The 24,003-nt window shown below is 38.8% G+C and overlaps 1 protein-coding gene across 12 annotated transcripts in view; it reads right to left on the bottom strand.

Annotated features, from left to right (window-relative positions):
* LOC114259240 (rRNA biogenesis protein RRP5) overlaps positions 1 to 24,003 on the bottom strand; it is an 86,575-nt gene that overhangs the window by 28,960 nt on the left and 33,612 nt on the right. For all 12 annotated transcript variants that reach the window (XM_082912643.1, XM_082912649.1, XM_082912650.1 and 9 more), the window contains 2 exons: positions 22,251 to 22,387; positions 7,585 to 7,719 (listed from right to left, as the gene is read on the bottom strand). In XM_082912643.1, the coding sequence (XP_082768769.1) occupies positions 7,585 to 7,719; positions 22,251 to 22,387 (272 nt within the window). The remainder of the gene's footprint in view (positions 1 to 7,584; positions 7,720 to 22,250; positions 22,388 to 24,003) is intronic.

The following is a 24,003-nucleotide window of genomic DNA, read 5'->3' as shown; positions in this document are numbered from 1 at the left end:
ACCATGTTGTTTGATTTTAAATTGAATGCATTAATGACATGCCTCCTTAAAATGCTGGAACTCCCAAATCAGACTAACATGTAAACCTTGTTTGGAAGGGATTTAATGTACATTTAGAATTATGAATGCTAACGTTAAAGACTTGTGGATTTATTTGACTTTAATTGAATTTTTTTTGTTTATATTAACATTTACTACCAAGTTTTAATAAGAATGGATGAGTAGACCTCAACTACTTTTTAATCATTAGGCTACATATGCATTTGGATAGCTTATAGTTTTTCCATCAAACATTATTGTGCTTTTCCAAAGATGTTTATGATTTCCCTCAAATTTCCCAAACATTTCCATTTCCAAAGAGACCCGTTGAAACAAATTTGACCCATGGTTACAAAGTAACCATATTTAACAAGTCACATGCTTTTTGGCCACTTATCATGTTAGAAAGTAAACACAAGATTTTAACAAATCTTGTAGATCCATTTTAAATATACAACCAATATTATTACACAGTTACATACTATTGCGCTCCGTTTGGATGGAGGGATTTGGTGAGAAAAGAAAAGAAATGGTGAGAATAGGAAACCCCTTCACTTGTGTGGATGGTTAAGTAAGTGAGAAATGATGAGAGATGGTGAGAAAAGGATTCTCACCAAACCTATGTTTTGTTTCTCACCAAAAGCGGTGAGATTTGGTGAGAAATGAATTGATTTAATGAAACTTTTCTGAAATACCAAAATTACCCTTATGAAAAAACATAGCTTATTAATATGGACGGCTATTTTAGTGAAATGAAACACAACACTTTCCTTTCTTTTTTCTTTTTTACTCTATCCAAACAAGAGAGGTGAGAAACCACATTATCTTCTCTTTTATTCATCTAAATATAATGGGGAGCTACGTTGCACGGACTCTTTGTTTTTTGAGAGGTACCCGTGTTGACATGACACAACACGGGTACGGGTGCTGAATACTGTTAATTTTAGAGAATACCAGATTAGGGAATGATTAGGATATCATTCCCTATTGATATTAATGAAGATTAATAATTATAAGGAAGCCCTAAAGCATAAAATAATTACAAAATAATAACCAAAACAATCATATATTATTCTAACACTCCCCCTCAAGCTGGTGTGAAGATATCTCTCATGGCCAGCTTGCGTAAAATGTCATGAAATGACTTACTCCCAACTCCCTTGGTGAGGATGTCAGCAAGTTGTTCACCAGACTACACAAAGGGAGTACATATTGCGCCACCAGTGAGTTTTTCCTTAATGAAGTGGTGATCAATCTCAACATGTTTTGTCCTGTCATGTTGAACCGGATTGTGAGCGATGTTGATAGCGGCCTTGTTATCACAGCATAACCGCATGGAGTCCGTCTGATCAATACCTAAATCACTCAACAATAACCTAATCCATAAGAGCTCACACACCCCTTGTGCCATAGCTCTAAACTCAGCTTTTGCACTCAACCTGGCAACCACATTCTGTTTCTTACTCCTCCAAGTAACTAGGTTGCCTCCAACAAAGGTGCAATACCCTGAAGTCGATCTCCTATCAGTCACTCATCCAGCCCAGTCAGCATCTGTATAGGCTTCTATACGAAGATGATCATACCTTGAAAAATAAAGACCCATACCAGGAGCAGACTTCAAGTACCTCAAAATTTGCATGACAGCCTCGAAGTGAATCTGATGAGGAGCATGCATAAACTGGCTAACCACACTGATAGCAACAGCAATATCAGGACCAGAGTGAGATAGGTAAATGAGTTTAGCCACTAATCGCTGATAGCTCCCCCTGTCAATAGTTGCTCCTCCTTCACCATCCCCCAATTTCTGATTGAGTTCTAGTGGAGTGTATCCCAGTTTCCTTCAACAAATCAAGCACATACTTCCTCTGTGAGATAAATATCCCATCCTTGGAGCGAGCAACTTCAATTCCCAAAAAATACTTCAAGCTCCCCAAGTCTTTGATCTCAAACTCACGAACTAAATATTTCTTCAACAGAGGAATTTGCTCACTATCATCACCGGTAAGAACTTTGTCATCTACATAAACAATGAGGGTTGTAGTCTTACCAAGTGAGGAATGTTTCACAAACAAGGTGTGATCTACCTGACTCTATTTGAAGCCATATTAAGCATAGCTTGAGTGAATCTCTCAAACCAAGCTCTCGGAGACTGCTTGAGTCCATATAATGACTTTCGAAGCCTACATACTTAGCCTTTTGGCTGATGATCCTCAAAACCAGGAGGAATGTCCATATATACCTTTTCTTCGAGGTCACCATGGAGAAAGACATTCTTTACATCAAACTGACGAAGTGGCCAATCTAGATTAGCTGCTAAAGAGAGAAGCACTCTGACTGAATTCATCTTAGCCACGGATGCAAAGGTCTCCTGATAGTCAATGCCATACGTCTGAGTGAACCCTTTTGCCACAAGTCTAGCCTTGTAACGCTCAATAGAACCATCTATTTTGTGTTTCACAGTATACAGCCATTTGCATCCCACCGGCCGTTTGCCCTTAGATAACTCAGTCAATTCCCAAGTACCATTCTTCCTAAGTGCTTTCATTTCCTCAATCATGACAAGTTTCCACTCAAAGGTAACAAGAGCATCCTTAAAATGGTTAGGAATGCTAACAGAGGAAATATTGGACACAAACGCTTTATATGAGGACGACAAATGAGAGTAGGACACAAAATTTGAGATAGGATGTTGAGTACAAGACCTCACACCCTTTCTCTTGGCAATCGAAACATCAAGATCAATGGACTCAAGAGATTCAAAGTTACCTGGACTCTCATCAGAAGTAGGAGATGACAGGGGAGAAGCAGAAGTGGTCTCTTGTATCTAGTTAACTTTCTGTCTGTCTTTGTCCCTGACAAAAACTTGCCCTTCCCTATCCTTGGTGACATTGGGTTCTGCAGTCCCAGTATGAGATGGCGGTGCAAGAACAACTGGTTCCACCATAGGAATCACAGGAATCACTTCACACCAAAGCTCCCCCTGAAAGGAGGACTGTGACACCGGAGAGGACAAGAAATAGGATTGGGACTCAAAGAATGTGACATCCATGGACACAAACCACTTACGAGGAGGGTAGTAACACTTATATCCTTTTTGAGTAGGAGAGTACCCAAGGAAAACACATTTGAGGGAGCGAGGGTCCAACTTACCACGAGTAGGAGAGTGATTATGGACAAAACAAACACAACCAAATATTTTAGGAGGAATAGAAAACAAGGACTGGGAACCTAGGAGGACTTGAAAATGAGCTTGTTTTTGCAAGACTTGAGTAGGGAGACGATTAATAAGATGGGCAGCGGTGAGAACAGCGTCGCCCCAGTAGGACCGAGGCATACTCATAGAAAAACACATGCACCGAACCATGTCAAAAAGATTGTGATTCTTACGTTCCGCCACCCCATTTTGTTGAGGGTATTGGTGCAAGAGGTCTGATGGATAATGCCATGAGTAGAAAAATATTGCCCTAACCCAGAATCTATGTATTCACCCCCATTATCAGAACGGAATATTTTGATAGTGACCCCAAACTAAGTACAAATCATCCTATGAAAATTGTGGAACACAGAGAAAACCTCACTCTTGTCTTTCATGAGATACACCCAAGTAGTACGAGAAAAATTATCAATAAATGTAACAAACCAGCGATGACCTTTCACAGACACAACACGAGATAGACCCAAAACATCAGAATGTATTAATGAGAAAGGAACTAAACTTTTATTAAAACTGGGAGCAAAAGAAGCTCTGTGTTGTTTGCCAAACTAACAAGACTCACAAAGAAATTCAGACACATTATTGTTTGAAAAAATAGATGGAAATAAATGCTTAAGTAAAGAAAAAGAAGGATGCCCAAGACGCCGATGCCGCAGCCATATATCATCCGTGGTAGTAGGACGCATGGTGGAAGAATGAGCAAGCTTGTCCTGTTGATCCAGGAAGTAGAGACCATTTTCTGCACTACCACTGCCAATCGTCCTCCGCGTGACAAGGTCCTGAAGAAGACGATGATCAGGAAAAAATGTCACACTACAATTCAAATCCTTTGTAATACGATTCAAGGATAGCAGGTTAACAGAAAAATTGGGAACATGGAGAACAGAAGAGAGAGATAAAGTAGGAGTGATATGGACTAAACATTTCTCAGAAATAGAAGAAACAGTACCATCTGCAATCCTAATTTTGTCCTGACCTGAAAAGGGCTTATAGGCAAAGAAGAGATCAGAGGAGCCAGACATATGATCTGAGGCACTAGAATCAATAATCCAAGGCAAAGACTTATGAGACAGGAAAACACAAGGAGAAGAGGCTAAGTAACCTGAGCGGGCAAATGACGAGGAAGATGTACTGAGAGCAATAGAAGATCGGCGGTCCAGCAATTGACGCAGAACACCCTCAAGCTCATGAGTAGTCATGCCAGAGAGATCATTAGAAGCCTGGCCAACGGAAGCAGAATTAGAATCAAGTGTATCAACGGCACTAGACTGATGAGCCCGGGAATAGGAGCCACGTCCTCTAGACTGGCCTGACCGACCTCCTCTAGAACTAGACCGATCACCTCGACCCCCGGATGGAGTCCCATGAAGCTTCCAACACATCTCACGAGTATGCCGTGGGTTCTTACAGTAATCACAGAATACAGACTCCTTGGCGACAAACGGAGGAATGGGAGTCAAGCTGAGGCCATCTCGAGAGGTAGACAGTAATGCTGAGCGGTCAGTAGAGACAGGGGACATCATAGCAGACTAGCAACTCCTCATTCTGGACATAGGCAAATGCCTCCTGAAGTGAAGGAAGAGTATCCATACTGAAAACCCGACTCCGAACCGGATCATACTCCACATTGAGACCGGCCAAAAACTTGAAGACCCTTTTCCTGTCCAATGAACTTCCTGTACCCGACAGAATCAGCAGTGCAAACAGGCTTATAGTCCTGCAAGTGATCAAGGCGTTTCCAGCCGTTGGTGAGGAAGGTGAAGTACTGAAAAACCGTCTACTCCCCCTGAATAGAGCTCTCAATAGAGCGACGTAACTCAAATGCCTGGGAGAAATTCCCTTTGCGGGAATAGATGGTAGCCACAGCATTCCAAACATCTTGGGCAGTCTCCATAGACAAGTAGCCCTTGCCAATGTCTGGTACCATCGAATGAATAAGCCAACCCATAATCAAAGAGTTAGTAATCTCCCATTGGTCATAACCCGGGTCAGTTGTGCTGGGTGCCTGTATCCTGCCATCCACATATCCCATCCTCCCCCTGCTCTTCAAAAACATAATCAAACTCTGCGACCAAGCGAGATAGTTCTAACCATTAAATAGAAAGGTGGTGATTTTAAGACTAACGTTGGGGTTATCAGTCATAGTAATAGGTATAGGGAGACTCACTCTTGCGTGTCTAAGAAGTAGTGGACACATCGGTGGAATCTACCATAGATACTGTACTACCGAACCCACAACAAAACTAGTGTCAATCACAAACCTGGAAGGTGGTGGTGGTAGAAAGAAAAACAAACAACCACTATGACAGTAAAGAATTAACAACTCATACTATTTTCTTCTTCTTTTTTTCTTTTTTTTTTTTAAGAAAAATAAAACAAACAGTGTTGGGTTATATACCTAGGTCATATAAACACAGAGCAAACAAACAACTCAAGAGTGAGAGACAGAGAAACAAGACAGACAGAGAGAGGAAGACGACAAGAGAAGCGAAGCAGAGGGAGAGTCGAGCAGTCGAGAGAAGCGAGGTAGGGTAGCGGAAGGGGCAAGGCAGTCAGCTGAAGCCAACGAAGACTGAGGAGCTGTCGGCTAAGTCATCCAGTGGTCAACAAAGCTAGCACAAACGACGATGATGAGCCGAGGGTGATTCAGTGGTCCACGTTCATCACACCAGGTGAGTTCCGAACCCTAGGTGAACCGAAACCCCTCAGGCTTGACACGAACGAAGCCAATGAAGCCAATAATGATGATGATCCGAATGTGATTCGGCTTGGTTGGCTCCGGAAGTGGGTTGGTGGCTCCAGTGGGTACTGTATGCTTAGAGGAATTTAGGTTTTAGGGTTAGCTCTGATACCATGTCAATTTTAGAGAATACCAGATTAGGGAATGATTACAATACCATTCCCTATTTATATTAATGTAGATTAATAATTACAAGGAAGTCCTAAGGCATAAAATAATTACAAAATAATAACCCAAATAATCATATATTATTCTAACAAATACGACCGGGACACTGCTGTTTACAAACAGATACGACAGAGCCCTAATTGCAAAAGAGAAAGAAGAGAGAGAAATGAGACAACCTGGTCATCAACTTCAAACGGATGAAGACATTGATGTCAATTAAAGATAACATATATAGATAAATTAAAAATATTATTAAGAGAAATTATTAGGTGTGGTACTTTTGGTTTGGGAAGAAATTATAATAGAACTGCCATGTTATCAAAAAAATACATAAAATTTTATCAGAAAAATACAAAATATTTTTTTGCAAATCCATGTTTAATCGTATCCACATACCCGTGTCTAATTTTTGGGTACTTTTTAGCAGTACCCGTGTATCCCTCATTTAGAGGTTTGTTGAGTCCGACCTCTAAATACATACCCACACCCGACACTCGTACACGAGTCCATGAAATGTAGATGGTGAGAAACCATAATCATTTCTTTTCTCACCTCACCTCACCTCACAATCCAAACGGAGTGTTACTGTTCAAAGCATAAAAGAGCTTTCTAAGGAAGGCGGCTCACTAAACAATGTTTGAGAAGACAATTGTCCACGTATGAAGCAATGTTATTTTCAGTCCATAATTCTTTTACAATGTACAGGTTCCTATACAATTGGATGCATATTACATGTATGAATAGTAGGCACATTTCCTACTCTAACAAGTTTTCCACGAGGAAAAAAAAAGGGGAGTAATTGGTAAGTAATATAAATATTAGTTCACACTCATGCAACCAAGTTACCTTACCAAAAGATAGTAGCCATTGAATTATTGACCAAGTAAATACAGTTTCTGCTGCCAACTAACTACACACGTAGGTATCCAGTTACAAAAATGCAAATCATGTCCTTCCATTCTAGGGTAGGACTGAAAAATATGAATGAGTTGTGCAAAAGCCATGGCGTTGGTCTCCCATACCCTTCTTGTTCACTCTCCATGCTCTTTATCTCTTTCTTTTTTTTCTTATTTAAACAACCTTCACACAAGTTACAGCACCTAGGCACTGTTTCTGACATAAATTTCAACCACTTTTCCTATGAAAAATATGTTTCATCATTCTAAACAAATCATATCTTCTTTCTTTTTCCTTTTTTTTTCAGTTACTTTTCAAGGTTTCACAGATTAGGTTAAAAGATCCTGATCCTTTGTGAGTTGTGTGTCATTATGTGTCAAACATGCATTAACTATTGAATCAAATTATGAAAAAATATTCTGACTGCTCAACTATGTTATGGTTTTATTATAAAGCTAGGTATTTTGCCAAAAATTTGCCCCCAATTATAATAATAAACACTTCAACTAATGATGTCAAAGATTACCGTGCAGGTGTAATAACAAAACTAAGGTTGATGCGCCGTGAAGCAGGAACAGAACTTGTAACTCTGCATTTGACAACTTGTTCAACATGATACAGCGAAGTTGGGTCATCACCAGGTTCTAAACCAAGCTCAGATCTGGGTCAGATACAATCAGTTAGTTTCTTTCAATGATCAGATAAGGACACACAACATCAAATAAGATGATAGTCAAACAGAAATTTGCTACAAATAATAATTCTTTTTTTTTTTTTTGTTTCAGGTACAATACTTTCTTCTTCCTCTCTCTTTTTTATTTTTTTCCCAGTGCATGGGGGGCAAAGGGATAAGGAGAAAGAAACAGTAACACTTATAGAAGAAACTCCAATCAATTAAACAAACTGCACAAAATATGATTAAAACATGCACAAGCTAACACACCTACCCATAAACACAAAGAGGCCAATGCACACCTTCCCCCCATATTTTTCCCATGACTAGAACCCGAGCCACAAGGCTGAAGGTGGATATCACATGCATCACACCAGGACACAACCTCTTATATACAGACATAAAAGAACTCCCAATTCAAACAAAAGATTAATATTCCAAAATTTAAAGCTTGAGGCATCGAGTTCTAAAAAACCTATCTAACCAAATTCAAACAAATTCAGAGACTCAAAACCATCAAATGACCGATATACTGACCCATGGGTGACTTCTATAGCCATGTCCATAAAATTTAAGAAAAAAAAGTTCTATTGCCTCTTTATTGTCCAACTCATGTGATGGAGAATGCATCGGATAAGGATAAGAATAAAAGTTCTATTTATCTATGAATTTTATTTATCAAAAAGCTATTTATCTAAGAATTTTATCAATTTAGGAAGTCGAGTTTGTTTAGGATTAGTTAGGCATGCTTATAAATTAATCTTTTATGTAATGGTTTAGCTGACTTGGAAAACAATTATAGTGTGTTTGGCAACGTTTTCGTTTTCAGTTTATATTTACAAAAATTTTATAAACTGATTTTTGTTTATTTTTAAAAAAACATAAACTACAAATGCGTTTGGTAATTGACAAAATGTTTTAAAAAATTTAAAAATATAAAAAAGAGTGAGAGCAAGTGGCGGCGGAAGACGGTGGTGGAAAGTGGTGACGGTGGGTGGTGGATAGCTGGTGGTGGCGGGTGGGTGGTGGTCAAGATTCTGAAAAGCGGTTGCGGTCGCCGTAACGGTGGCGGTGGCACGGTTGCGGTTGCGGGGTGTAAAGGCCGTAGCGTAACGGTTGCGGTAACCGGAACCGTGAATTTTTTTATTTTTCGCAAAATTTAAAAAAACCTTACCGATACGCACATTTTTTTTCCATAATCATATTTATTGGGTTTTAAAATAAATATTGATCAATTTTTATAAATTTTTAAATTTGATCCAATATATTTCATCAAGGTTCTGAAAAGTGGTTACGGTCGCCGTAACGGTGGCGGTGGAGCAGTTGCGGGGTGTAAAGGCCGTAGCGTAACGGTTGCGGTAACCGGAACCGTGAATTTTTTTATTTTTCGCACAATTTAAAAAAACCTTACCGATACGCACATTTTTTTTCCATGATCATATTTATTGGGTTTTAAAATAAATATTGATCAATTTTTATAAATTTTTAAATTTGATCCAATATATTTCATCAAGGTTCTGAAAAGCGGTTGCGGTCGCCGTAACGGTGGCGGTGGCGCGGTTGCGGTTGCGGTTGCGGTTGCGGGGTGTAAAGGCCGTAGCGTAACGGTTGCGGTAACCGGAACCGTGAATTTTTTTATTTTTCGCACAATTTAAAAAAACCTTACCGATATGCACATTTTTTTTCCATGATCATATTTATTGGGTTTTAAAATAAATATTGATCAATTTTTATAAATTTTTAAATTTGATCCAATATATTTCATATTTTTAAATAACTATAAACTGAGTTTTTTACATTATATTTTAATAATTAATAAATTTATATTATACAAAAAATCAATCACTAACTATTATATATAAGATAAACAATGACAAAAGTAAGAGAATAAATAAAAGCCTAAATATATATATATATATATATTAATCAAGCCAAATAGATAATGACCACACTTATTATTATTATTATTATTATTATTATTATTATTTTCAAACAGTATATAGATAGACACACACAAACAAAATGGTTGAGTGATAGCAGCTGAATAGAATAGTATAGGTTTTACAATTTCAACAAATCAATAACATACTCTTCATCTTCCCTATTCTCTCTCTCTATCTCTTGTTCCTCCATCTTCCCTCTTCTCTTTGTATCTCTCTTCCCCATTTTTCAACTTTTTTTTTTTGTGTTTTTTCGAAAGAAGCAATTCGGAACCGTTACGTAACGGTGCGTAACAGGCCGTTACGGCCGTTACGGCACCGTTACGACCGCTATATCAGCCGCTACGGTCTATACATCTGTGAATCTCAATCACACTGCAAAAGCGACCGTAACAGGTGGTGGTAACTACCACAACCGTTACGTAACGGCGTTACGTAACGGTTGCGGCTACTTTTTAAAACCTTGTATTTCATATTTTTAAATAACTATAAACTGAGTTTTTTACATTATATTTTAATAATTAATAAATTTATATTATACAAAAAATCAATCACTAACTATTATATATAAGATAAACAATGACAAAAGTAAGAGAATAAATAAAAGCCTAAATATATATATATATATATATTAATCAAGCCAAATAGATAATGACCACACTTATTATTATTATTATTATTATTATTATTTTCAAACAGTATATAGATAGACACACACAAACAAAATGGTTGAGTGATAGCAGCTGAATAGAATAGTATTGGTTTTACAATTTCAACAAATCAATAACATGCTCTTCATCTTCCCTATTCTCTCTCTATCTCTTGTTCCTCCATCTTCCCTCTTCTCTTTGTATCTCTCTTCCCCATTTTTCAACTTTTTTTTTTTTTGTGTTTTTTCGAAAGAAGCAATTCGGAACCGTTACGTAACAGTGCGTAACAGGCCGTTACGGCACCGTTACGACCGCTATATCAGCCGCTACGGTCGATACATCTGTGAATCTCAATCACACTGCAAAAGCGGCCGTAACGGGTGGCAATAACTACCACAACCGTTACGTAACGGCGTTACGTAACGGTTGCGGCCGCTTTTTAAAACCTTGGTGGTGGTGGTAGGTAGGCGGGTGGCGGTGACGGGTGGTAGCGAGTGGGTGGCGGCGGTGGTGGTGGTGGTGGTGGTGGTGGTGGTGGTGGTTGCGGGTGGTGGTGGCAGGTGGGTGGCGGATGGCGGGTGGTGGTGGGTGGTGGCAAGTGGGTGGTGGTGGCGGTAGGTGACGGCTGGATGGTGGTGGGTGGGTGGGTGACGGTGGCGGGTGGGTGGTGGGTGGTGGGTGGTAGCGAGTGGGTGGTGGTGGTGGTAGTGGGTGGTGGTGGTGGCAGATGGGTGGCGGATGGCGCGTAGTAGTGGGTGGTGGGTGGTGATGGTGGATGGGTGGGTGACGGTGGCGAGTGGTGGGTGGTAGCGAGTGGGTGGTGATGGTGGTGATGGGTGGTGGGTGGTGGTGGCAGGTGGGTGGCGGGTGGGTGGTGGTGGTGGTGGTGGTGGGTGGTGGGTGGTGTGTGGCGGGTGGGTGGTAGGTGGCAGGTGGGTGGTGAGTGGTGGTGGCAAGTAGGTAGCGGGTGGTGGGTGGTGGCCGGTGGGTGGTGGGTGGTGGGTGGTGGTGGTAGCGAGGGGTGGGTGGTGGTGGCGAGTGGGTGGCAGCTGGGTGGCTTGTGGGTGGTGGTGGCCGGTGGTGGGTGGTGGTGGCAGGTGGTGGTGGGGGGTGGGTGATGGGTGGTGGCGGCGAAAGACGGTGGTGGAAAATGGTGGCGAGGTGGTGGCTAGTGTTGGGTGGTAAAAAAAAAAAAAACTCAAAACTCAAAACGGAAACACATTTTTTGTGTTTTCATTTTTTGGCCAAATTTATAAACTGAGACGACTGATTTCTAAATCAAAAATTTTACCAAACAAATTTTTATTTGAGTTTTTAAAATTTTTACAAATATAAATAGAAAACTGAAAACGTAAGCGTTACCAAACGACACCTTAATAATTATCGTTTTGACTTATGATTGATGTGAAAGCCTAGGGTGATTGCCGCTATGTCTGAAACTAAACTCCTTCAATGTTCAATCCTAATGTTTCTCGTCTTTTCTTTTCATTCTTTCTTATTGATCCTGCATCAATTTAGGTGTCAGATCCTGGCATTGACCAACCTCATTCATTCAAGAAGTTCATCGAACAGATGGAAACCACCAATGTTTCAAGTCTTGATGAACCATCAGCAGCATCAACATCATCACACTGACATTACCCATCGCATATATTGAAGTTTGGGGACCAATTACTATTTTGGATCGCATCGACACTACTTTTCGTCATTGTCCTTGTCACTTCACTGCCTCAAATCACCAGATCATCCATTGTCAATCACAACCAACACCTTCGTGCCTCACTGCCACTGTCTTTCAATTTAGAATTGCAGGGTAGCCTGAACTGATGCAATCCACAACATTAACTTCGATCTGTTTGCGACAGATAATTCCATGACTCGTTGCTGGAAATAGCAATGATCGTCAACATCCCTTGTTGAGTCATTATTTCTTCCATCAAAGCCACATCATCTATTACATCACTGTAGGCGATGCTTCCCTCATGCCAATGCCACCATCAAAAGCCAGATCCCTTGTCCGTGGCCGTGTTACTGCTCAACATTGTCAGTGTTGTGTTCTGTATTCACTCGAGGTTTCATTATAGCTATATAGTGCCTTTATGTGCTGCTATTTACTACATGAGGAAAACATTGTGCAAAGAAAGAGTATAAAAACCCTTGATTAGACACAAGTCTAACCCAGAGCCAAGAATATTTAACGCAAAACAAGCCTAGCCCAACCGAACAGTCCAGACGACAATAAATACCCACACTGACCCAAGTCCTACCTTTATTATATTGATCCAGCCATTTTGTCTTACAAATAAAGATTTCCAATCCAAGAATATAATGAACCAATAACCCAACTCAATCCAACTGCCCCTGCCAAAGCCTAAACATAACAAGGATCAAAAATTTCATTCCGGTATGTTGTTTCGTGTAGCTTGGAAATGAAAATGTTTTAGAAACATTTCAGAAATATTATGGAAACGTTTCAAAAATCTCTCAAAATATTTCGAAACCATAAGGGAAATGATAAAAGAATTTGAAAATGTTTAATATCAAAAACTAAAACCTATATAAATGTTAATACATTATCAATAATTAAATAATTACACTTTTTTTTTATCAGCTACAAAATATAAATTAATTAATTAATTAATTAAATAAATAAAATACAAAATTCATTAATAATGAAAAAAAGGGTACAAGGAGAGGACAAGATGGTGTTCAAAAAAAAAAAAAAAAAGAGAGGACAAGATGTCCTCAAACACAACATGAAAAACCACACTGAAACACCACAAAGAAAAGAAATCAAGATTCACAAACAGCTTTCCAATCTTTGGAAATCGAAAAAAAAAAAAAAAATGCCGAACCCGTTTAAACGGAGGAGAGGCGTATATCCAAATATTCAATCCTATCCTCAAAGATCTTTGCATTCCTTTTCAACCAAACTACCCAAAAGATCACAAAGACAACACAATGCCACTATATTTTTGATTTCTAATTGCCACCAAAACCACATAAATCAATTAAGAACAAATTTGCACATGCACCAACAGCCACCCAATGTGTTTTCAATCAAACAAAATAGTTGATGCCATAAATTCAAACCCAGGAGGCAATGCAAGAATAAATGATCCACCAAATCCCCTACACATGATGCACCATTGAGGATAAAGGAAATGATTCGGTCTCCTCCTTTGAAACATATCGTTGGTCATAATGCTTCCATGAGCCAACGACCACATAAAAATCTTCACTTCAGGAGACAACACCGTTTTCCAAATCCTCTTGTGCAACAAAAAAGTAGAAACATTGGGGTTGCGTTTGGTAGAGTTTTAGAAATATAATTTGAGAATAGAGTTGTATTTTGAGTTTGTGAGTTTAGGAATTATGATTTGAGTGAAGAAAATTTGTTTGGTTATGAGTTTTGAAAAGAGTGATGTGACATATGATATTGAAAGTGGGTGTTTTGAAAAGTGGGTGTGAAATTAATTTTCTAAAGTTGTAACCAAACAACACACACAAACTAAGAGGTAGAATTAAACTTCAAAAGCTCTACCAAACAAAGCCTGGGTTTCTCAATGACTGAATCAAAAAAAAGACTTGCATGAAAAGATATCGGAAGAGTATTTAAGCCAAACTTACCTATCACAAACATTTGGAGACAACGAAAAATTATCAAGCAAAGGCAACAAAGATGCCAACTCAAGAGCCTCCTGATCATTAAGATTCCTGATGAAATTGAAATTCCAAATAATTGGAGCTAAATTGGAGCATGCGAAAGATGCAATGGAAAATTTATTGAGAACGAACCACAATATACAAGTGTAAAACAACCTTGTTAAAGGAAGATTCACCCAACCAAACATCCTCCCACAACCTCTGCACTTTGACCTGTTGCAAATTAATACCAACCACACTGCTCTTGTTCAAATTAACTGTTAATGTAAATGTAAATTACTACTACACCTACCACCAAACCTACCTCCACCTACTACTCCTATCACCTACTACACTCCACCAAACCTACCTCCACCACTCACTCCTCACCTACTCCAGAATCATCTCCTATATAATAGGAATTCTTGTACAAAATATATACACAACAATCTTGTAAAACATCAATCAATAATATACATCAATTTATTTTACATGGTATCAGAGCTATAGGTTAAAGATCTTGGTGTTCTTCGCCTTCCGGCGGGCGGCAACCTTGCCTTGACCGCCCGCCGGATCTCAACCACTTCAAACCTCCCTCTCCCTCTCGGCACCTCACTGAAACACCCTACCATGATCATCACTCAGTCAATTATTACATGAACTGAACCTGGGGCATGACACTGCTTCAGCACCAGAAATGCTTCCTTCCCCAGAAGTCAATCTTCAATCAGCCAAAAATTCTGATGTAAATGAAAGTCTATTACATGAACTGAACCTGGAGCATGACGAGGTGTTGCCAGAGAAATCAGTACCTAATACTACTGAATCGGCCAAAATTCCAGTTTGTTCGATGGGAGATAAACAGTTTTTGCCATTCATATCTCCACCATCACAGTCTTCTGCAACATTTCCGGCAACATTTCCTGTGAGACAGAGTGAGCCACCTATGCCCTTGTCGAGGACCAAAAGTGAAGCCAATGTAGATTTGCAGGATGTGTTGGCTGCAGCTCAGACTGCTGCTGAATCAGCTGAACGTGCGGCAACTGCTGCCCGCTCAGCAGCTAGCCTTGCCCAGCTCAGAATTAGTGAACTCGTCAAGAAAAAGAATAACCAGATCTCTGATAATAGCAGTGAAAATCTATTTCACATGGACACTTCTCAGTCTCCTACAATGGATAACCCTCATCTCTTTCATCAAAACCCACAAGCCTCTGCCGCCTTCGCCAACGCCGTCGGCTGATCCTCCGCTGTCACCGATGGCAGAATCGGAGCCTCACCCCACCCAACACACCCATTACTCAACTCAATCCGAATCGCCACATTCTCTACCTTCTCAACCCTCGAAGACGCAATCGTAAAAGGCGCAATTAAAGGCACATTCAGTGGCCTCCCCTCAGCTCTCTGAACATCCACAGTGAAAGTTTCTTTTGTGTACCCCACTCTCCCAATTCCCCCACTCATTCTCTCTCTCCTATTTCTACTTTCCAACCAACCATTTTTTTTTTTAATATTTCAACCCACTCTTTCACCCCGTGCTTTGAGCAGTGATTGATTTTTTTTTTTTTTTTAACTTTCCTCTTCTTTTTTAAAACAAACATCATCATCTCCTTTTTTTTAAAACCACTCTCTACGCACTAACATCTTAATATTCTTTCTTTCTTTTGTTTTTTATTTTTCTTTCCCTTTCACATGCCCCAAGATATTTCCCTTTCAAAAAAAAAAAAAAAAAAAAAACAAAAACAAACCCCAACACAATTTACAAATTTGCACAACAACCCATTTGTTTTATTCATATCAAGGGATCAACCCCGATCACAATTACAAAAAAAAAAAAAAAAAAAAAAAAAAACCAAACACAACCCACACAAACACCCACCCACAGTGGGATTTTTTTCTTCTCTATTCTGCCGCCGGTCTTTTCTTCTTGCCTCCGTCCTGGGCGGCCCTTGACAGTGATGCCTCTGTGTTTCCCGCGCCGCCGAGCACGTTCCCTCCCCCATACTCCTCCACTGTAGCATATGGCGGACCTTCAAATCGGAACATCACGGTGGCCTTCCGCTTCAGCTCCTTGTTTTCCGCCTTTAGCACACTTATCTCTGCTCGCGCATCCTTATACATGCGTTGGAACAGAGCCAGTTGGGCGTTTAACTGCTGCACCTCATTTGTCCTACTCTGCAGCCAGTGCGACAAGTTTGTAACCGCCGTCATGGACTCCACACATGCCTTCAAAGTATACTGATTCGCCTCCACATCCGTTTGCACTGCCATTTTTTGCTCCACCGACTGCATCGGAAAGTTCAACGGAGCAAACCCAGTGGTGTTTGGTCGAGGTTCACGGGACACCGCACCCGTTATCTCTCTTGTTGACTCGTTGAGGTCGGGAAAGAGAGTCAGCAGACCACGGGACGACGAAGCCATTTTCTCTCGCAACGAAGAGTTTTACAGAGGATTTCGCAGGTTTTTTGCTTCTGCCTCGGCCTCAGGCTCTGTCTTGGTTAAATAGCCGAGGCAGCCACGCGCATCGCGCGCCTCTTGACGCCCGACAAACTGGCACGCCTTTTCATGGCACATCTTTTGATAAAGTGGGCACGCCTTTTGAGGGCACGACTTTTGAGGGCTCGATATATATCTACATGTATATTTTTTGGGGAGCCTATATACACACTCATACAGTGTCTTGTACACCGGTCAGCTTTATCAATCCCTTTTCAACCTCAAATAGGTTTCTACCTTCACACCTATTTGAGTTTGAGGGGGGGTTATACACAGTATCATGTATAAGTCGCTCATGACGCACTGTGCACCACCACAACTTCTGCTACAACGGTCTGACATGACCCCGTAAACTGTCTGCTACACCGGTCCGACATGACCCCATAAACTGTCTTCTACAACGGTCTGACACGACCACACAGTGTCTGCTACAACGGTTCGACATGACCCCGTAAACTGTCTGCTACAACGGTCCGACATGACCCCGTAAACTGTCCTGCTACATCGGTCTGACACGACCACACAGTGTCTGCTACAACGGTCCGACATGACCCCATAAACTGTCCCGACATTGATTCCGGTCAGCTTCTACATCGGTCCGACATGACCCCATAAACTGTCTTCTCCAACGGTCCGACATGACCCCGTAAACTGTCCTGCTACAACGGTCCGACATGACCCCATAAACTGTCTTCTACATCGGTCTGACACGACCACACAGTGTCTGCTACAACGGTCCGACATGACCCCGTAAACTGTCTGCTACAACGGTCCGACACGACCATACAGTGTCTCCTATCCCATTTTTAATTGTCAGCCTATTTTTCTATTTTGTTACTCTCTCCAAACTCAAGTTGGCTAGTACCTATCCTCCTTGAGTTTGAGGGGGGCTGTTAATGTAAATGTAAATTACTACTACACCTACCACCAAACCTACCTCCACCTACTACTCCTATCACCTACTACACTCCACCAAACCTACCTCCACCACTCAGTCCTCACCTACTCCAGAATCATCTCCTATATAATAAGAATTCTTGTACAAAATATATACACAACAATCTTGTAAAACATCAATCAATAATATACATCAATTTATTTTACATTAACCTACGACCGAGCATAATTTCAAAACTTCTCACAATCCCTAAAAAATTAGCTACCATACTTTCCTCCCTTGAAAAAAAAAAAAAAAATGTCATCCACATAATGTAAGGTGAGACACAAATTTCATCCTCCCAATAACAAAACCATCAACTAAACAAAGCCCCTAGCTCTATCTACTATCCTCTCCAACACAACCGCCACCAAAATAAAAAGGAAAGGAGAAAGTGGGTCTCCCTACCTTAATCCTCTAGATGCCTTAAAAGTGTTCCCTGCTTCTCGATTAACAATGACCGACAAGCAACCCATAATCCATTTCCTCCATCTTACCCCCAAACCCTTTATTTGCATCACAAAATCCAAAAACCTCCAAGCAATATGACCAACCATATATGCTTTTTCAAAAATAAGGGCCTCCTTTTTCAAAGCTCTATATTCTTCCACGCTTCATTTGACACCAAAACAATATCCAAAATATGTCGGCCCTTAACAAAAACACCCTACACTAGAGATACAGTCTCCCCAAAATGGTTCCCAATCTTTTTGATAGAAATTTCCCCAAAATTATAAAGGGGTGTAACCAAATTGATGGGTCTAGAATTACCTTCGCTGGGTTTTCCTTTTTTAGGATCAGACAGATAAAAGAAGCATTTGTGCGCAAGTTAACTATTCCCTTCTCATAGAATTCATCAAAATCACTCACTAGATCCTTTTTCACTATCGCCCAACAATCTAGGAAGATCGCCATAGAGAACCCATCTGGGCATGGAGCTATATCACAATCAAAGACTACCTCTCTAATCTCAATTTCACCAAATGGTCTCGGCAACCAACTTGCTCTATATTCATCGATCGACATCCAATCAATTCCATCAATTCCTAGCTTCTCGACTCCCCCATCAGGGTAAAACCTTCAGTAAAAATTTAAAATCTCACTAACAAGTCGATCCTCCCTATCCACATACACTCCTTGATCAGCCTCCAATATTTTGATGAATGTCTTTTTCATCTTTCCATTAGTCATTCTATGGAAGAGCCTTGAGTTAACATCACCCTCCCTAACCCATTTTAATTTTGCCTTTTGGGCCCAAAAAAATATGCTCCATAAAATTAAATCTTCCAAATTCACTTTTAAATCAGCCCATTTGGATCTCAAATTCCCCACCAAATCCTCCCTAGCCTCAATGGGTATCCAACTCCTCAATATTCCTAATAATCTAATTCTTTGTTCCTTTCAAATCTCCAAAAGCCTCTATTCCATATCTTCAAGTTTTCCTTGATCTTCATTAGTTTTTTCACAAACCTAAAACCCTCCCATGTAAGGTTCTAAAAAGCGGTTACGGTCGCCGTAACAGTGGCGGTAGCGCGGTTGCTGTTGCGGGGTGTAAAGGCCGTAGTGTAACAGTTGCGGTAATCGGAACCGTGAATTTTTTTATTTTTCGCACAATTTGAAAAAAACTTATCGATACGCATATTTTTTTCCATGATCATATTTATTGCGTTAAAAATAAATATTGATCAATTTTTGTAAATTTTTATGTATGATCCAATATATTTGATATTTTTAAATCACTATAAACTGAGTTTTTTACATTTTATTTTAATAATTAATGACTTTATATTATACAAAAAATCAATCACTAACTATTATATATAAGATAAACAATGACAAAAGTAAGGGAATAAATAAATGCCTAAATATATATATATATATATATAAATATACATATTTTCACCAAGCCAAATAAATAATGACGACAATTATTATTATTATTATTATTTTCAAATAATATATAGATAGACACATACAAACAAAATGGTTGAGTGATAGCAGCTGAATAGACTAGCATAGGTCTTACAGCTTCAACAAATCAATAACATATTCTTCATCTTCCCTCTTCTCTCTCTCTATCTCTTGCTCTTCCATTCTCTCTTTATCTTCCCTCTTCTCTCTATCCCTCTTCCCCCATTTTCAGCTTTTTTTTGTGTGTTTTTTTGAAAAAAACAGTTTGGAACCGTTACATAACGGTGCGTAACAGGCCGTTACGGCTGTTACGGCGCTGTTACGACCGCCGTGGCAACCGCTACGGCCGACACACCTGTGAATCTCAATCACACTGCAAAAGCGGCCATAACGGGTGGCGGTAACCGCCAAAACTGTTACGTAACGGCGTTACGTAACGGTTGCGACCGCTTTTTCAAACCTTGCTCCCATGAATGACATCCACAACTATTTCATCACACCCCAAAATCTTTCTTAAAAGAATGGTGTTCCCAGCACATATTTTCAAACCTAAAAGGTGATGGACCCCATATTAATGGACAACTCTCCATGATCGCCAGACAATGATCTAAAACGATTCTTGGAAGACCCTCCTACCTTGAACTAGGAAATAATTCCTCTCATCCCAAAGCAACTAAGAACCTATCCAACCTACTACATATCAAATTTTTTTGAAGATTAGACCCAAGTAAATATAGCATTACACAAAGAGGGGTCAATCAAATCACAATCTCTTATTAAAGAGTCAAAGTCCCTCGTGCTCCTATTTGTTGAAGTCTCATTAAAGAGTCAAAGTCCCTCATGCTTCTATTCTTGAGGTTCCTAGTTCAAGCCATTCTAGCAACACCAATTCTATATTTTTAGCAAATTTGGCATTGTCCAATTGTACCAAGACCCAAAAAGCACCAAATTATTTCTCGAATCAAGTGGATATCTTCAGAAACCAAACTGCACCACTTTTGCCATACTACTCACAGGAGAACAATTTTTTTTTATTGGCACCGGGGTGTCCGGATCAAAACCCAACTAATTCCCAGTGGTGCCCAGGCCCTCAGCAAGGAGAATAATTTTTTTTATTACAAATTGTATTTTTATTTAATAATAGTTTATTATTATTAGATTAGGTTTAGGTTTTCTCTTTTATGTAAACACATGTAACCCTTGTTATTTGGGGACGACTTTTTAGAGAGAGAGAAAAGGAAAAAGATTGCTAGGGTTTTGCTATTATCTTCTTCAATAATAGTAAGTTTTATAACTTTGATATATATATATATATATATATATTTTATTGGCACTGGGGTGTCTAGATCAAAACCCAACTACTCCCCAAGAGTGCACAGGCCATTGGCAAGGAGTTTCCCATAAGTGCACCACAGTTAATTCAAGGGTTAACCCCTAGTCCAATTGCCCCAAGGAATTGTTAGTACCTAAGTGGTTTCGATCCTGAACCTTCGAAGAAGCACACCCCAAGACCCAAGCCTTGCCACCGGACCAACCCCTTGGGGTTTTTATGACTTTGATTATTTCTTCAACAATGTGTAACTAAACTATTAATTAAGGTTAAAGATGAAACCACATGCTTCATAGTAATTAAATATTAACCTAATTGTATTTTCTTGAATTGTGATTTAATTAATTAATCATTCTTGTCTCTTCGTAATTAATTCAGTAAATTTTGGACATGAATTTAATCATGTTTCTTTCATGATTTGAAATCTACTGATTAATAGTTTGCCTTGATTATTATCTTGTTCAATTCGTATATTGGATATCTACTGTGATTTGTGCAAACGGATACATTAGATGATTAGATTTTTAACTTTTAGGCGAGGAAGAACGTACATAAGATAATTATTTTCAAAAGAATTTAACGATCCTATTTTCCATAAAAATTGAGATTGATTTCCATATTATTGTGAAGAGAATTAAAAAAACAAAAAAAAAACCATTCAGATTATGTTATTAATTATTATGCATGCTTGAGTGTGGATTTTGAAACCTTAGTTCTATTCATCAGATTAATTTATTCTTCAATTCCATTATTTCTATATTTATTTAATTATTTTTTCATTGCATATTTAGAATTAATTTCAATCACACCAAAATTTGTTCACTACATTAGGATCTATTTAATTTGAAATTGATTAGTTGTTGCAAAAATCATTAGTGTTTGTGGGTTCAACCTCGCATTCATTAAACTATACTATTGTACGGTCCATACACTTGCAAGTAATTAAAATTGACACATCACCCTCCATGGCCTCTAACAGGACAAGGATATTCGCAACAGATTATAAAAAAGTAAAGAGTCATAGCATGTTTTGTTTTGCGCTATGGAACCAATCTGGTTTTCCAAATATATGTAATGTAACTTTTGCCAAGCGTGGTATAGTTTGCTCATTCAAAAAATTGAAGAATTTTAATGAAGAAAATGCAGAGTCCAAATAAATACATCATATCTATTTAGAGACTCAAGAAGTTGTCAAATCATCCAAACCCCCAAAGTCAATAAGTTAATCGGGCTTATGCCATAACTAAAGTCTAAATAGAACCCACTAATTATTTAGATTCCACATCTCTTAGACAAAAACCATAGCTTTATTTGACAACTACTAAAATCATATTCATGCAAAAAAAAATTGATGTTAAACAAAAGCATAAGAGCTAAAAACCTTTGGAGTTGGGAGCCAAAGGAAACAAAAGAAACCAGCTATTTTATATTGTTTAGCATAGCTAATTTCAAAGAAGAGAAGAGGCCTAAAGACCATCATTATGTAATTACACTACTTTTTTTTCTTGATAAGCAAGACAATATTCATTAAATTACAATCACATTATTACCACAATTCACACTCAAGGCAAAAGAAAGTGATTGGAACTGAAATTAAAGGTGCTGATACTAACCTTGAGGCAAATCCCTGTACTCCATTGTAAAATCGCACAAAGCATCCATGGTTTTCGATCTTGGTTATCCATCCATGTGTTATTAATCCTTCAGTAGCATCAGCATATGAACTAACAATTCCAAGCTTTGATTTCAACTGAAAAGATACAGAAAAAAAATGTACAAAACATCATACATGAGTGTATTGCAATTTTATTTTAATTTTTCATTTTGAATAACAGAAATTAACAGAAATGAAGAGGGTTGTTAGCACCCAAAAAATTTTTTTGCATTTTGTATCAAATGGAGTAAAATTTGTTACTCTAAGATTTATTCCTACATTTTGATAGCATGTTTCTTGAAATATGCAACCTACAATAATAGCTTACACTGTAACCAAAATTTCTCTCATTTAGATTCATTAAATGGGGGGACTAGATTCAGGCGTTGAACAATATAAGGATAAATTAGTAGCAACTAGCAATACAAGATCAAATACGACATGATAATATTTAGGACACATTACAGACCACACCAATTGAAACAGGATAATAGAATCCAGCCTCAGATGATTTGCCATGTGCAATACTGCCAATACAGGTGCACAGGTAGCAGCAAGTGATTATTATTTATTTTTCTTTTTTTGCTGAGGGAACAAGAACAAAAATTGAAAATGAACAATCAATGACATAACTGATGCCACACTGAGTAAAGAAGAACAATCCAACGAGCTGATCCTTGGTAGTTGGGAAAGTCTCATTGAGTTACTCAAAGGATCTCAACAAAAACCAACTCATAGAAAAGAATAAAAAATTGAGTTCAAAATTGAAATATTCACTTTTATAAATGAGGACTGAAATGAAATGCAACTCTTTAAAATAAAGAGGGATATACAAGCATGTAATATGAGTCTGCATAACTAACAGGTGAATTGAGAAGGTGACCCCTCCTACACACATCATATACTTCATAGCAATCCAGTCAGCCCAAATTATGATAATTGAAAAATTCACAAAATTCATGCTCATGAAAAACAAATGTTGCAAAAATAAATCCTAAGGTCTCAAAGAAAGCTTGCTATGCTCAAGAATAAGATGACATTATCAACTCTACTTCCAGCACGGTAGCACCTACAATACGGAGGAATTTTCCACCCTCAACTCATGAGATGCTACTAAAATTTATACTTGGTAAGCTGTGACTTGTGAGATAAACAGGGACGGGAAAGAATAAAGTTCGGGTGGGGTCCGGTTGATTTCAGCTAAGAGGTGAAGTCTTCTAAAGGGTACGAAGCAGTCCCATGTTGGAGGACAGGTTTTCCAAAGAAGCATATTACTGCCTTTCTGTTTTCCTGGATGAATTCATGAGACAATTTAAGAAAAAGTATATCTGGAAATTAAATTTTATGGGGTTATTCGAAAACCGGATGGAAATCACAAAAGAGAAAAAAAACACCATTTGTGGAAATGGCGTGTTATTGAGGCAATTCAGGGACTAAGAGAATTTTTTTTTTAGATGTTGGGGGTATTAGATCTATTTTCTATACTTTTTCTTGTTTTCTTTCTTTGTATTTTATTTGATTATACAAGGGATGTTACTTATGTGTGGCCCCTCAACACATTCTCTAATACAACGTGAACCTGTATGTACCCATTTGGTAATGGTTGACAAAGAGAACAAAAGAATTGCTAAGATGCAGCAGAGAGGAACACAAACCAACCAAGTCAAATTTACAACAATAGAGTTATTCCTCAAAGGCATATAAGGTTTCTT

Source organism: Camellia sinensis, unplaced genomic scaffold, assembly GCF_055761805.1.
Source record: "Camellia sinensis isolate YWXY unplaced genomic scaffold, ASM5576180v1 Unanchor4, whole genome shotgun sequence".
Lineage (NCBI taxonomy): Eukaryota > Viridiplantae > Streptophyta > Magnoliopsida > Ericales > Theaceae > Camellia > Camellia sinensis.
This window is presented reverse-complemented; position numbering and strand designations above follow the sequence as displayed.